This window comes from Danaus plexippus (assembly GCF_018135715.1).
Source record: "Danaus plexippus chromosome 16 unlocalized genomic scaffold, MEX_DaPlex mxdp_23, whole genome shotgun sequence".
NCBI classification, from domain to species: Eukaryota; Metazoa; Arthropoda; class Insecta; order Lepidoptera; family Nymphalidae; genus Danaus; species Danaus plexippus.
The window spans coordinates 2879317-2893685 of NW_026869851.1; the positions used below are offsets into that span (position 1 = coordinate 2879317).

Consider the following 14369-nt stretch of genomic DNA (forward strand, 5'->3'; position numbering starts at 1 on the left):
TCAGATTGAAATTAAATAGCGTATGTTAAACAAAAAGCAACTACATGTCTTCGTTACGATCTATCAGAAATTAAAACAAGTATAACTTCAAATTTATACTCAGAAAGATTTAAAATGAAGCAAGCATTTGATAAAAGCCAAGAATTTGTTTAACCAGAAGGGTTATGTTACCAACGAATACGGAGAATCGTGGAGCGTTTAAAGTCCTCCAAGCTGTTACGAGGAGTGGCTGTTGTGAGTTTTTATTTCAAGAGAAGCTACTCATCTTATAATACTACGAGCTCTTATATTGAGGGAAATGTTAATTTATTTCGCAACTTCTTTTCTCCCGATGAAAATCTATTACATACAATACTTTTTCAGTCCTAAATAGTACAAAGATGAAGTAATTTTAGAGCTAACTTTTGTTTATTAATGTTAATATTGTGTTTAATTTCTAAAATAACCCTTAAATCTTCATTAACAATATTAATATGTTTGTGAAATTTAACGCCCAGTTAAATTTGTCATGTTTATTAACAGTTAATGCTAAACTTACTAATTGTCTCCAATTTATGACAACTGCCGTTAAAATTATCAATTATGAATAACGAAATTGCAACACAGTTAAGCGTCTGTGTGGTTGCCTTAGATTAATTTATAGAGCATTGAACGTAATGAACATCACAAACTACCTGCTAACGGTCCATGGGATTTATTCTGTTCAAATATATATACATTGGATATGTCTGTATCTATATCAGTTAACACACATATATTATATTAGATAGGGGCCCCTTAAACCTACACCTGGGTCGCAAGTCCGAGGCACTGTTGAAGCTCGTCTCCCTGCAACGATGGACCCGGCACCCGCACGGTGAATCCTTGGGATGCGAGAGGTTTCATATCTTTAACCTTAAGAAGATCCTGCGATTACTGCATTCAACCAAACAAAACATGCGCGGATAATTGAGCAAATAGCCAAGGAAGTGTCAATATCAGGAGCAAAACTATTTACAATAAAAAGAAACTGAGTAGTAAGTGTTATTAGACCAGATATTGTAATTAACAAAAAACTATGGAAGGATTCAAATAATACTATCTATTAATCGCAACGAAATTTACAAAAATTCCGATTATCCTACATTAGGCATTAACATGTTTGTAACATTTTCAACCTTTTTATAAAAAATAAAAATAAAAAGATATTTTATAAATTTTTGCGAATAAAATCCTTAATTTATTAATAAATAACGTAATCTACTTAACTTCTGAGTATTGGGTTTAGGTATTCAAATAGAGAACAAATTATGAAAAGGTATTGTTGCGTAAACTGCTCGTAAAGTAACTTCTTCAGTTAATATGCTTTTCTTACGTTTATTACATTAAAGGTGATAGGGGAAAATCTGCATGAGAGTGTTTTAGGACACGGAACTTTATGCTCTGTACGTTTTAAGAGGTGCTTTAGATCTAAATCTTCTTGCGACGGAGACGGAAAAGATGTTTCAGTTATCTGACGTATTACCATATAAACGTGGTAAATATTTAGATCAGGTCATTGATCAGATATTTTTGTCAAATATTTTCATTGAATTATAGTTTGGAAATGAGCTTTTCCTGAAGTTTTGATTACAGGCCAATATTACCAGTTTTTCAGTAAAACGTAAGCTCGTTTTGCGTTTTCCTCGATGATTAACAATGGGTAAATTTTCGTTCAAGATATACACGAGGTTCCTACGCGATATCAATGATTGACTGTTCATATCGCGGATATTATAGTGTATAGAATAATATTTTGAGCTCATTGAGAAAAACTGCCAAAGTTATATTGCTTTGGAATTAAAGTGTTGGGCCTTCGCCAAGTATGACTAGTAAACACATTTGTCACAAAGGAAACCAGTAATAAGTCTTAAGACATGCAACTGGTAAATTTAGAACTCTTGATTGCTCAAACGACTCAAACCCAAAACTTTAGGCTACTTTGTTACGTCTCTACGATAACTGTTGTACAAAATAAATATAACTTAAGGAAGAAGACGAATGAGTTTCTTTTTAAATATGCGTTTAAATTTTATTTAAATTATTATAAAAAAAGTCACTTAACTATTCAAATTTTTCTAGTAGTCACAAGGCTACGGACATCTTTTAAAGTATTCGAGACGGCTCGTCCAAAATGAAAATTAAAAATGGAAGATCTTCCAATATGAAAATTGGAGAATGTTACTTGAATATCGCGTGTACTACATTTAAATAACATTTTAGTACTAAGACGTAGAAAATAGTACGATAGCAAAACTTTTTGAATTTCGACGTTTTAATTTTGTTTTGCGATTCTCATATTACAATGTTTCGTTATTTCACAAACGTAACGAACATAGCAAACTTTTATTTATTCTTTTTTTTTTGGTTTAAAATTAAATATTAATATTGTAATCATCGTTAGAGCCAAATTATATACTCGGTTACTTTTATTTAGCTAGAAAGTTTTTCATATTTATCATTTGAAAAAACAGAAAAACTCATTTATTAAAAGCATGTTGACATAAGAAGGTGTAAAATTAAACATAATTTTAACTTATTGCACTCGCTACGCTGCCTGTTACGCTAGGTCGCTTTAAAGAGAGCGTGCGAGCGGCGCGGTTTGATTAGTACCGTCATTTCAACACAGTAATAGGTGAAACAAGAAATATTAAGTAATTAGGAAATATATATTGCTTTGAAAATGAATATAAATGTTTGTACATTAAAAAAAATATAGATTTATTATATAAAAAAATAAGCGATTAAAATCGTCTGCTTTGATTTTCTTATAGTTGAAAATCAATGATTATTTCAGGCAAACCACATTAAAACATAATAAGTAGATACTCAGATGAGTATAAAGATAATTTTATATTCAAAACGACTTGGAATCCAGCTGAGAAGAGGTGGTAAAAAATAACTACACTTCTATACAACGTTACGCTGATGAAACCAAAGAGTTAATTTAGCAAAAGTTTTTAATACTTTTTAATACTAATAATGCTTTTAATCTCAGCGTTTGCGTTTTCAAGTCGTTTAAGAAAATGCTTCAATAAACTTCTCAATTATTAGAAGATTTAATTTATCAAGCCTCAAACATGTCTTCTTATAGGATAAGAGGAACTGGAAGTATACATATGAAGCCTTATTAGACAGAAAAAAAATCTATCGTATTATAAATAATGAAACGTGGTCTTCGATGCGAATGACTAATTAACTAATAATGTTTCTGTCTTGGTGATCTGACTTAATATTTGAATGTTTTTATCTGATCTTTTGATTTCTCTCATGAAGAATCTGTTCTCTATTTATTGTCGGACCTCCTTTCTCAGTATACACTTCAATTGATTTACATAAGTTTTCAAACCTCATACCATTAACATTTGTACTCTGCAGCTTTTCCCTATAAACGCGTGTCTACCAGAAGATCCTTTGTTAACGGATTCCGCAGAACACATATTGTCCGTCACTGAGAAGATCATTGTTTACCAAATATGTCATGAAGCTTCCTATATACGTTCCACAATCTCACAGACTTCACAACAAATTGATATTGATATAACTTTGGGCTGTATATATGCGAATATTTGTCTATTTTTCCTTTCATAAATTGTGTTAATAAAAAAAATAAAAATAAAAAACGACGTGAAAACTTAATAAAAATGTATTCAAGGATCAAGTTGTATTTATTTCAATAGCTTAAAGCAGGTGTAGATATAAAATATAAAACAGTCATTTACATTAGAAATAAGAAAGTATAAGATTCAAATTTTTAATCTACATATATTGTTTAAAAAAATGTGAGATTTTTTTTTTCTACTTTTGTCTGTAAAGAATGCTTAAGTCTGTGAAAAAAACAGTAAGTACCATTTCAAATATAATATTTTTCGAGTTAAATCCGAAATAAGATTAAAGGTCTCGCCCTATAATAATTGTTAAGTGATTTGACCCATTAGTGTATTGGCATTTTTCACGCAGTTTCCATGTGACAGATGAAGTAGTATCACGTCATATGAAGAAACCATTTTCTTTTCAGAACCTATTTCCGTGTCTCATCCAAGTAATACATCGTTTTATTTAGTATTCATTCTATTGAAACCGAAAACGGTCTGTATGGAGTGTGATGAGGCTGACGTCTACTAAGGGTACTATATCTATATATTTTTTAACTGCAACCAGTTGAAGTGACTTACCATTCCATTCACATAACGTACGTGTCAACGTCAACAAAATAACTTTTTTCTTAATTTTTTAAGTCTTTATTTATTAAAACGATCCACTGTCTTATGTAGTTATTTACTTATAGACATACATATATTTTTTGTTAATAATCTGTAATATATTTAAAAACCGATACTACAATAATTGCTTATTAAATTTCTTAATTAATATTATTATAATTTGAGGCATGATATGTTATCTTTGTACAAATTAAATGTGCATTTTCAACTATGTGTTTATAGAATTGTATTTATTAAACAAAACGACAACATTAATCAAATAAATAACTATTTTAAATAATGGCAATACAAAATTAATTGAATCGTTTTGAGAATATAAGTTCTTTAAAAATAGGTTTTAATAAGGAATTAAGGAATGGTTCAAAAATAACATACAAATATATATATCACAAATATGTTTATTGTATCAATGTACAGACAAAGTGCTGTCACTCTTACAAACTGATAGTGAAGGAATCCCAATAGGAACAGAATTCATATATCTTATACAGAAAAAGTGCTGGAAGCAAAAAAAGTTCGCGATAAGCTGTGCTCAATGAAGCGTCGAGTCAAACACGAACGATTAAGTGGAGATATAAATATTACAGACAAAAATAAAATAAGGAAATTACAGCTTTTTACATATGAAAATTTAATATAAGCATCGGTTTAAATGAAACTAATATACTTAGACGTTCGGTTACTTTGCAGCAACCGTGATCACGGGCGGACGTGATCTGAATGTCGGGAGTATGTAGTTTTTAAAATAATAAAATACTAGTATAATCCGTAAATATTAGTTTCGTTTAAATGGATACTCGAGAGTCTTAAGTACTGGCTCTCTGAAGTCGGATAACTTGTTATCAACAATGATTCGAAGTGCTTAGATACGTACACTTGTAAAAAACGAGTCAGCTGTCATTTACATGAACATTTACTATATGTTAACGAACACTTATCTAATATAATACTCATAAAATCATTACGACTAACACAAATGTATTATTGCGTATGTTGAAAAACAATATTTCCACCTAACATTCATTATACGAAATTTGGTAAAACTGAACACATCCGTGATGAGCGTGGATTGATTTGTGCTTTAAAAAAATAAACTTCGTATAGTATATATATTGTAGAAAGTGACAGATAATAAAAAAATCATATACGAATAAATAGGTAGTGTTACTAATAAATAAGGGCCTCATATATAGCATGCGTATATATGTAAAGATATATATATGTATATAAAGTCTCTGTGATATGTACAGAAGTAATATTTTATAGAAGTAGAATATATGATATAATAAATAGATTTAAAATATAAATAGTTTCTCAGCAATATAATGCCAGTCGTTTTATTCAGGACTTAGTATTACTTAGCTAGCTATTAATATGTATGAAACGAATTGCACTATTCGATATCTTAGTTCGAGTTAAGAAGTTAACCAAAACTGTACAGTTCCCGTCTCATTCACATATTTATGGATAATCGAGCAGTGTCGGTGGAACTTGTGACCTAGCAAATTATTGTTTCTGTGCGCTTAGTGTGTTAGAAACCTCACTATACTGACCAGTTCATAGTTTTCGTCAGTTATCAAGGCAACTTAACTAACGTAATCGTTAATTGGTTTTGGCTAACTTTTTAATTCACATTAAGTCAGTACAGACATATAATATTTTATATTAGGTTAGATATATAAAGTATTAGAAAAGCAGATTAAGAAAGCTAGAATAGACAAAAAAATTATTATTATTATATTTTCTACTTATAACTTATGTACAAACAAACAGACGATTTATATTTGTGTCTTCTACACTATGTAGTCGAATCCGATACTTACTTATACTTACATGAGCTCTAGTGCGCGTATTGTCAATGTTTAGACCATAGACTACTCTTTACATAGACTACACTGTACATAAACAATTTTTTTTTTCGTCGTCGCCATTTTGTAAACGCGTTAATTTTTGACATGTCAGATATGAATGGATATTTCTGTTATAACTACGTCACTTTCAATATCTCCGAAACACGAGTCAGTAATTAAATTTGTGTAAAAATATAAAACTATGATCAAAAGATTATCTTTTATATGTTGACCGTTTTAATTTTCCTTCACACTAATAGATATGTGATATTTATTGGCAAATAGTTCACGATACTCTCGTTATGAGACATTTATATGATATTCACGATCACAACTTTTCTAGAGTTATAAAATTTGATATTTTTCAATTCGTAGTGAAAGTTAAAATGCAAATATCGAGAATATATATAAAAATATGACGGTATGGGGTATTGGAGAAAATAAATTGTAGATAAAATTATTATATTCTTATCTATATAGATAATATATTTTCATTCGCAGTTTTATAGATATTTTTTAATAAATACGTTATTTTCGATATCTCTGAAACATAAGTCAGTAATTTAATTTGTGTAAAAATTTAAAATTATGATGAAAACTTTCTGCACTATATCAACATGGTCGACTTGATTTCCTTTACACTGACAGATGTGTTGTAACTAAATAAATATTGGCAGATATTCACAAACAACGCGTTGGTTATAAAAGATTTATGTGATATTATATAAGTAATATTGTATTTATATTTTTCTAGAGTGATAAAATTTGGTATAATTTAATGGACAAATTTCGAGAATAAATAAAAAATGGCCGCGATACAGTTTGATATGGGGTATGAGAAAAAAAAATTGTAGATAAAATTATTATATTCTTATATATTAGGATATTATACTTTTATTCACAATTTTCTATACGTGTCTGCCACGCATGCTTGCTTTTAAAATTTCAAGCAATAAATCTTTTAAAACCAGAAATAAAAGTTATATTTTTATCAACGTTTATTTAAAGGAAGCGAAAAATGTACTATTTGAAAAACTATTAAAAAATTATTTTCGGCTGACAATGATAAAATTATTGAAGATATAGTTATTAAGTGACAAGTGTCTCCTTTCGGACATTAATGACAGTTGTCAAAGTGACAAGTCGTTAGGTTTCTATGCAACTATGTAATTTTTTTTTTATTGAAAATGAAATCTTCATTGGTATCGTTTAAAGTGTCTTTTAATGTGTAAAATTAAAATAAATAAAATTATTATAAATATTTGTTAAATAAATAAAATGTTATAATGTAATAATAATGGAGTTGGTATAAATTTTATTGTTGCCATAAATAAAATTAAAAATCAATACCATTATGAAAGGGTATATAAATGTGTGTGTTTGTCTGATGGGCGTATTAATTTCATCTTTAGACTTGGCTTACGATTAACAACCATATTAAATACTATTTTACGTCCTCTTACAATCTCTACCTAAAACATTGATACGGTTAATACTAGCTACTTATTATTAAGTATTTTTTGGTGTTGCCATATTAAAAAAAGTTTCAAAACAAGTTTGGTCGTTTTCTATATTCGCTGTGTTCTTCGTAATCCTTTATAAAATCTGAAAAATTCAAAACGGATTGAACTAAAAAAAAATATAAATGTGAGGCAGAATATTTTTTTTTTGATATAATTTTTTTTACCAAATATCCAGATGTATATAATGAAACTATGATATTTTACCTTACTACAAAAGTTCATTGGGTTTTTAAATTTATTACGTAGAATATAAGTAAATAATTTTGTGTACCTAACACATGGTCTCCGGCCTCGAGGGTTGCGGCGGCTGGGGCTGTTCCGCTGAGCGCTGACGAGGAAGCTGCGAGGAGTCCAGGACGATGGACGGCCGCGGAGGGAGGCTCTCACTCACCATGTGCGACAGAGACAACTCACTGGAGGCGTTCGTGTCTCCTGGGATTTCAAAACACATCCATCTTATAAAAAGATAACTATATCTATTGTCCAATAACACGAGACATCCCCTTCTTATGAAACCTTCAATCTGGTGTGCGTAAATACAAATATAGTTAGAATTATGTTCATTTAAAGCCAGAAAAATACTGATACTTGGCTTTCTAAAACATATTTTCATGCAAAAGAAAATATTGTTTTATATAAGTCAATCAAATTAATTCGTTACGCTTATTACCACGACGTGAATTTCTGTGATTATTTGTATAATTTAATATTTGTTAATGATATCATTTTCCTTTATACAAATTTAATTGAAACTAAATTTGGCGCATAATAAACCTTCTTCATTATTTTCTTTCTACAATTTCCGACCTTTCGTTTTCTCTACAGTCTACAGCAAACATGATCAGACAGACGAGATTGAAAAAACGCGTAATATCCGAAAAACTTAGCTCAATTTAATATTTATAAATAATAAATTTAATCTTCGTAATAATTTATTTATACAATTACTGACAAAGCACACACATATCTCAGTGATACAACAGGCTCGCGCGTAAAGGTCGATTTGCGTCGCCTTTTTAACGTTTCATGAAAAGGATTTCATTCAAATGACATTAATTTAGGGTTGCCCCTTACATTAATTTTCTATGACATTCATTTAAGGGTTGTTAACTACAATATACTGAGTTATGTTTACTAAATATAGATGAGGCATTGATATTTGATCATTATTTATCGATTACTTTTAAAGTAATACTTTAAGTTCGATTGTTCATTTTATCGCCAAATTAAGTGTCAGTCAAAAGCATAGAAGTATGTATTATTATATATAATAAAAATATAAATATATATATATTCCGTTACCGTCAACAATTCTGATAATGATTTCAAAGAGACTGAATTAAAAAAAATATTTTTTATCAAGTAGAAATAAAACTGTGTAATACTATAAAAAATATTCTCGACTATCCGGAAACGTTCATTAAATTCGTAACATAACACGTAACACTATTACTGTTTAGAACAATAGAGTTTTCGGAAAAACTTTATTAAGCTTTCATGAAAAATAATGCTATTTTAATTTAAAGTTGATAATATATTTTTTTGGTAACTGACCTGTTTATTCATGAAAAATAATATTCTATCTTATGATGAATAATTAAATTAATATTGTTTATTATCAGGATATTTCAATAGAAATAACTTTTAATTTAGTAGGTGTTTTTTATGAATAAAACAATAAAACATTGACACAAGAGGAAAAATCTTATAAAAGCAGATGAGAAACGAGGCTTTATCAAAAATAAAATTCTTCCGATGAGTGAGAGAGCCGGTGGCCCTTTCCCTGTTCCCACCCTTTCCTTATTCCCATCCCTTCCTCTTCCTAAACAATCAAGGTTGGTAACGCATCCGCAACATCAATGTCGCGGATGTCCAGGCCACGGTGGCTACTGCCCATCAAGTAGGCCGTCTGCTTGTTCCCACCTTTCTCATACAAAAACAAGTAGCATAACTGCTTGGTTCATTGTAATTTATTTGCCTCATATTTTACTGGACGTAATAATCGAGTATATAGAGTACTAACCTGAAGGCTGTCGGGGTACTGGAAGGAGCACTTCCCCACACTCTTCGCCCAGGAGGGGCTGGAGAGGAGACGGCAGCTCACGACTGTCGATAGCAGAAGATCTCCGCAGAGAGTGTCTTCAACATTATTCATTAATTGTAACATTACTATGAAAATGTACCACGATTTAGAAAACAATGAATCAGCAAGAACGACGTAACAAAATTACAACTAGGAGCTATGTATTGATATAATATGAAGATGTTGAAATAAATATACCGATAAATAAGTGTGTGAGGAACAATGAAATGTACGAAGATTTGAATATCAATTAACATTAACTACAAATCAATTAATCAATATTTATAAGTTAGATAATACAATAAAAACTATTGAAAAAGCTTCCAAAAATATTTAATTTTGGTCCACATACCTCTGATGAGGGATTCGCCGGTCGCTAACAGTGAGTAGAGTTGAGGTCTGATCTGGAACGCTGTTCACGCACACGCTGATACTGACCCCGACGTCGGGCCCCCCGACAGCTTGGCCCCCGGATCCCGCCGAGGCCCCCTCTCCTTCGTCATCATCGTATCTGCCCAGCAGAGACTCCATTTCTAGGCTACAGTTTAATTTCTCCCATGTATAGTGCTGCATGTTCAGTGTTAGTGGTATGTCCGCGAAGTTAGCTATCATGTCATGCAAGTTTTTTATTTTCATAGGAAGGTTTGAGATGAGAGTGTAAGCGTTGAAATATTAATAACACTGGCCGGGTGTAATGTTTTTTTATTAAGTTAACATAGATTACATATGAAAATTACTATTAAGAATTGTAGTGAATTAGTGAGTGTTAAGTAATGAAGGTGCAAAGTTAAGTATTTTCAATTTTTTTTTTAATATGAAGCAACACAATCTTCATATTCTTCATTGGTGACAAAAACAAGACTTGCAGCTAAATAAAAATAAATTATAAATTTAAATTCCATAGATATAATTATATATTTAAATAAAAAACATTTGAATATATATGGAATTTTTATAAGAATACAACGTATTATTACATGAAAATTGTTTTAGCATCGGAATTTTTAAAAATATATTTTTTTAGTACGTGCATCATGAAATTCTAGGAAAATGTTAAGTGATAATTAGTGTTTAAGTCCACTTATAACTGTAATATTTTTTATGGTTTACTCACAATAGTTGATACAAACCGTATGAATAGGCACTAAGTAGTTTATATGACCGACAAGCTGTTAATGCAAGCAGGTCATTGAACTCCAAAATTAACGGACTTACCGTCTTTGGATGAGGTTCTCCATTATGATGTAGTCATCTTCCTCCGCTCCTCGGAGATGCTCCTTCTCCATGAAGAGAGCGAACTCTGGGTTCGACATCTCACTTGCATGACGTCGTCTTGGAGACGCTCGACCAGGGGATAGCAGACGATTTGTTATAGGCGTTCTAAGAAACAACGGAATTATATAGTGATAGCATTAACCAAGGAATTCGTAAAGACTAAGGTTGTGGCAGCTGAACCATTGTCACCTATATAAAAAAAAATACAATTAACCCATTTGTTTGAACCTTAATACTGACATTCACATCTCGTCTGCCCGTGATCACGGTTGTTGAAAAGTAACCGAAACGTCGGGAGTATGTAGTTTTTAAAATAATAAAATACGCGTAGTGATCCGTAATATATTAGTTTCATTTAAATGAATACTCGCGATAATATTGGATCTCATTAACTTTAATCCTGCTATTTACCTAGGAGTATGAGGTGGGGAGAATAATCCATAGGCTGTTTCAAGCTCATCCGTTATGCTGGTGTATTCGTGCATGGCTAGGAGCAGAGATCTAGGAGCTCCGCCCACACGAGTGCGACCTGATGAAATGCCAGCAGCACCCCCCGTTGCCTCCCAACCTTGATAACGGCAGTTTTCATTGGTTTAAGGCTGATAATAGTGATGTCAATAAAAATTACATACCCATTGTCGTTAAGAGACATGTCACAAACAAAATATCATGAAGCTTAGAGCTTCCGAAACTAAGAATAATTACTCAGATTTATATTTTTTCTGCGGGCTAGGATAGTAAAGATGAATTTAAAAATTATTCCTACCTATCATATACCATAATAGTATACAATATATTATAAATACAATAAACTAAAACGAATCGCATTCGTCGTGAAGACTAAGTCTTTTTTAACAAGCAAAACCTGTGACAGAATTTTGCAAGGAGCCGGCGTCAACGGCCGAGTTATCTGGCTCTGAATGCGTCTGGCTGTGTTGTCTTCTCGGAGCCAGATGCTGCGTTGAGTGGCCGCCCATGCCACAGTCGTTGCCCCCCTCGGAACGCCTGGATGAAAATGAGTCCCGGTTTGTATTGGACCAATAATAAAAAAGTGTTGTGATATTAAACAAAAAGAATTTTAGGAAACGTATCAAGTAAACTGTGCATCAAGTTTAAGAATAAATCTCTTAATATACAATACCTTACCTTATGGTAAATGTACGACTATTTAGATTTAATAAATACTTAGTATGCAATCAAGAATAATAATTAAGATATATTAAAATGCGATTACTTATAAGAGTTTAATTTAGATGTAGCGTACTAATATTTAGTTAGAAGTTTATTTGATTATAATTAGTGAGAACAGAAATAGTTTATTTAATAAAACCAACAAAAAATAAACAAGAAAGAATTAACATGTGATTTAATTCAAATCTCCGCTGGAAGTTATAGAATATAAAATGTGTCGGACAACAGACAGAGTGCATGTTACGTGATATATTTTTTATTATTATTTATATACTAGCGTGTAATATAAGCTGATAAATATATAGATATATAAAACTAACTACATCTCTATTCATAAGCTAGGCCATTCGCCAAATGACTAATCGACTTACTGTTTCCACAACCGTCTCCTAACAGATGCAAGAAAGTAACAAAAAATAAAAATTAAAACAATCATGACGATGGAAATTTTTTTTTGAATCGAATATGTGATAACCGATCGTGTGAGTGATAGGAAACAAAATCAGCTGTCCTTGAACAGTAAACATGATCAAACTAAAGTAGGACATGCCAAACAAAACTCATGGATGGATCTAGTCTATAAAGCAATTTCATCTTTCATAAGATCACAAATATTTACATTTTGTAAGAACATAAGGTAACCTGCAAACGACTTTGAATCTTATTGGAGGCACAATTCGGTGTATTATTTGATTTGGAAATGATAAATGTAATTCGTCTTTCTTGCTGTGCTGGCTTTAGCGATTACTGAACGCAAGATATGCTTACCGTCTGGTATTGGCAGTCCTTCTCGTACCCGCAGACGTGGTACGTGGACGAAGACTACTTAATTCCGTCGGTACCTCACGAACTTCCGGTAAAAATGCGTCGTCAACAGCCGATGACACTATATATCAATAATGGATCTTATTTTCTAAGCAATACAATTCTTTTTACCAGACATCCCTTAAATAGCGTTAAGTGGAGCCTGCTAAATATTTGTTCCCGCCAGATGTGCCTTCACGGCACTTTATAAAGCCATTGCCCTAATTTGCTTCTACGGACAAGTGTCAAAGCTTCTTGAATAATGTAAGCGAGACTCAGTTCAAACGATTCATTTCTAAGCCATGAAATCGTGTTTTTTTTTATTTATATGGACATCTCATCAAATTTCAGGAGCGATAGTTTTAAATAGGGAGTATTATAAGCATATTTCAGATACCTTTCTTCTCGTCACTAGGTTCAGTTCTATTGCTGTCGGATGACCTTTGTCTTGCTGGTGTTGCTGGGGCAGTTGGCCTGATGACTGTCACGTCAGGACCGGCAACGCTGCCAGCTGATGATGTGGAAATTGAATCCGCCTCTGGTTCCTTTTCAACTGGAACCTCTGGCCCTGATTGAGGTAACTCCTCCTAAAGGTAGAGCGTTTGACTTGGGATGTCTTATTTAGTTGATTTTAAAGTATTACTCAAACACAGTGTATAGAAAAATAATTATGAGTGGTTGTCTTTAAGTTCTGTTAAAAAATTAATTTCAAAAAGTTTACTCAAATAATATATTATATGAATGGTAGCAAGACCTCAACAAAAAAAAATCACCAAAATAACTTTTCTGCTCCAAATTAAGCTGTTAATGATGCAAAAATTACTGAGCAGTGATGCGAGGCATCTACTAGAATGTCGATTTTGGTGAAAATTAACATATTATAAATAGTGTACATAAAACATTAAAATGGAAGTCACTTTACAAATGTATGTGCGAAACCAAAGAACAAGTAAAGCGGTAAAATGTGAAGTACAGCTAGCGGAATACTGCGTACATGTTGGAGTGTGTCATGAACAAAATAAATTTAAAATGGTACCGTCTCACGCGACACACGGCGCTTTGTATTTATTCAGTATTATGTATTCTATTCTCTACTCGATGCATTATCTCACGTCGTATTTTACTGCCCATTTAAAATGGTTATATAACACAAAACTTACATATGTCCAATATTTACTTTTAAATACGTTAACACCCAGCCAAGAGATACAAAAAATCATTATTTATTAACAGTTAATTTAACCTTTCCAAAATGAGTATGCCAGTTGTAACTGCCCTTTTTTTATTTATGTACTCGAGATTATTTCTTATTTATATGGTGTAATTTTTTTTACGCTGAAGTTAAGTGTTTGGGCAGTAAAATAGTTTGTGGCGCTGCTCTAATATAATGTCAATCGCGTGT

General features: G+C 31.5%; 1 protein-coding gene across 7 annotated transcripts in view; it reads right to left on the reverse strand.

The window, feature by feature from the left end:
• Positions 1 to 4623: 4623 nt before the first annotated feature.
• LOC116771730 (transient receptor potential cation channel trpm) overlaps positions 4624 to 14369 on the reverse strand; it is a 133883-nt gene continuing 124137 nt past the window's right edge. For 6 of the 7 annotated variants that reach the window (XM_061528219.1, XM_061528218.1, XM_061528215.1 and 3 more), the window contains 9 exons: positions 13365 to 13554; positions 12932 to 13049; positions 11838 to 11977; positions 11384 to 11540; positions 10913 to 11077; positions 10050 to 10235; positions 9638 to 9753; positions 7886 to 8046; positions 4624 to 7696 (listed from right to left, as the gene is read on the reverse strand). In XM_061528219.1, the coding sequence (XP_061384203.1) occupies positions 7886 to 8046; positions 9638 to 9753; positions 10050 to 10235; positions 10913 to 11077; positions 11384 to 11540; positions 11838 to 11977; positions 12932 to 13049; positions 13365 to 13554 (1233 nt within the window). In that variant the 3' untranslated portion in view covers positions 4624 to 7696. The remainder of the gene's footprint in view (positions 7697 to 7885; positions 8047 to 9637; positions 9754 to 10049; positions 10236 to 10912; positions 11078 to 11383; positions 11541 to 11837; positions 11978 to 12931; positions 13050 to 13364; positions 13555 to 14369) is intronic. The other variant, XM_061528216.1, reaches the window with a different exon arrangement.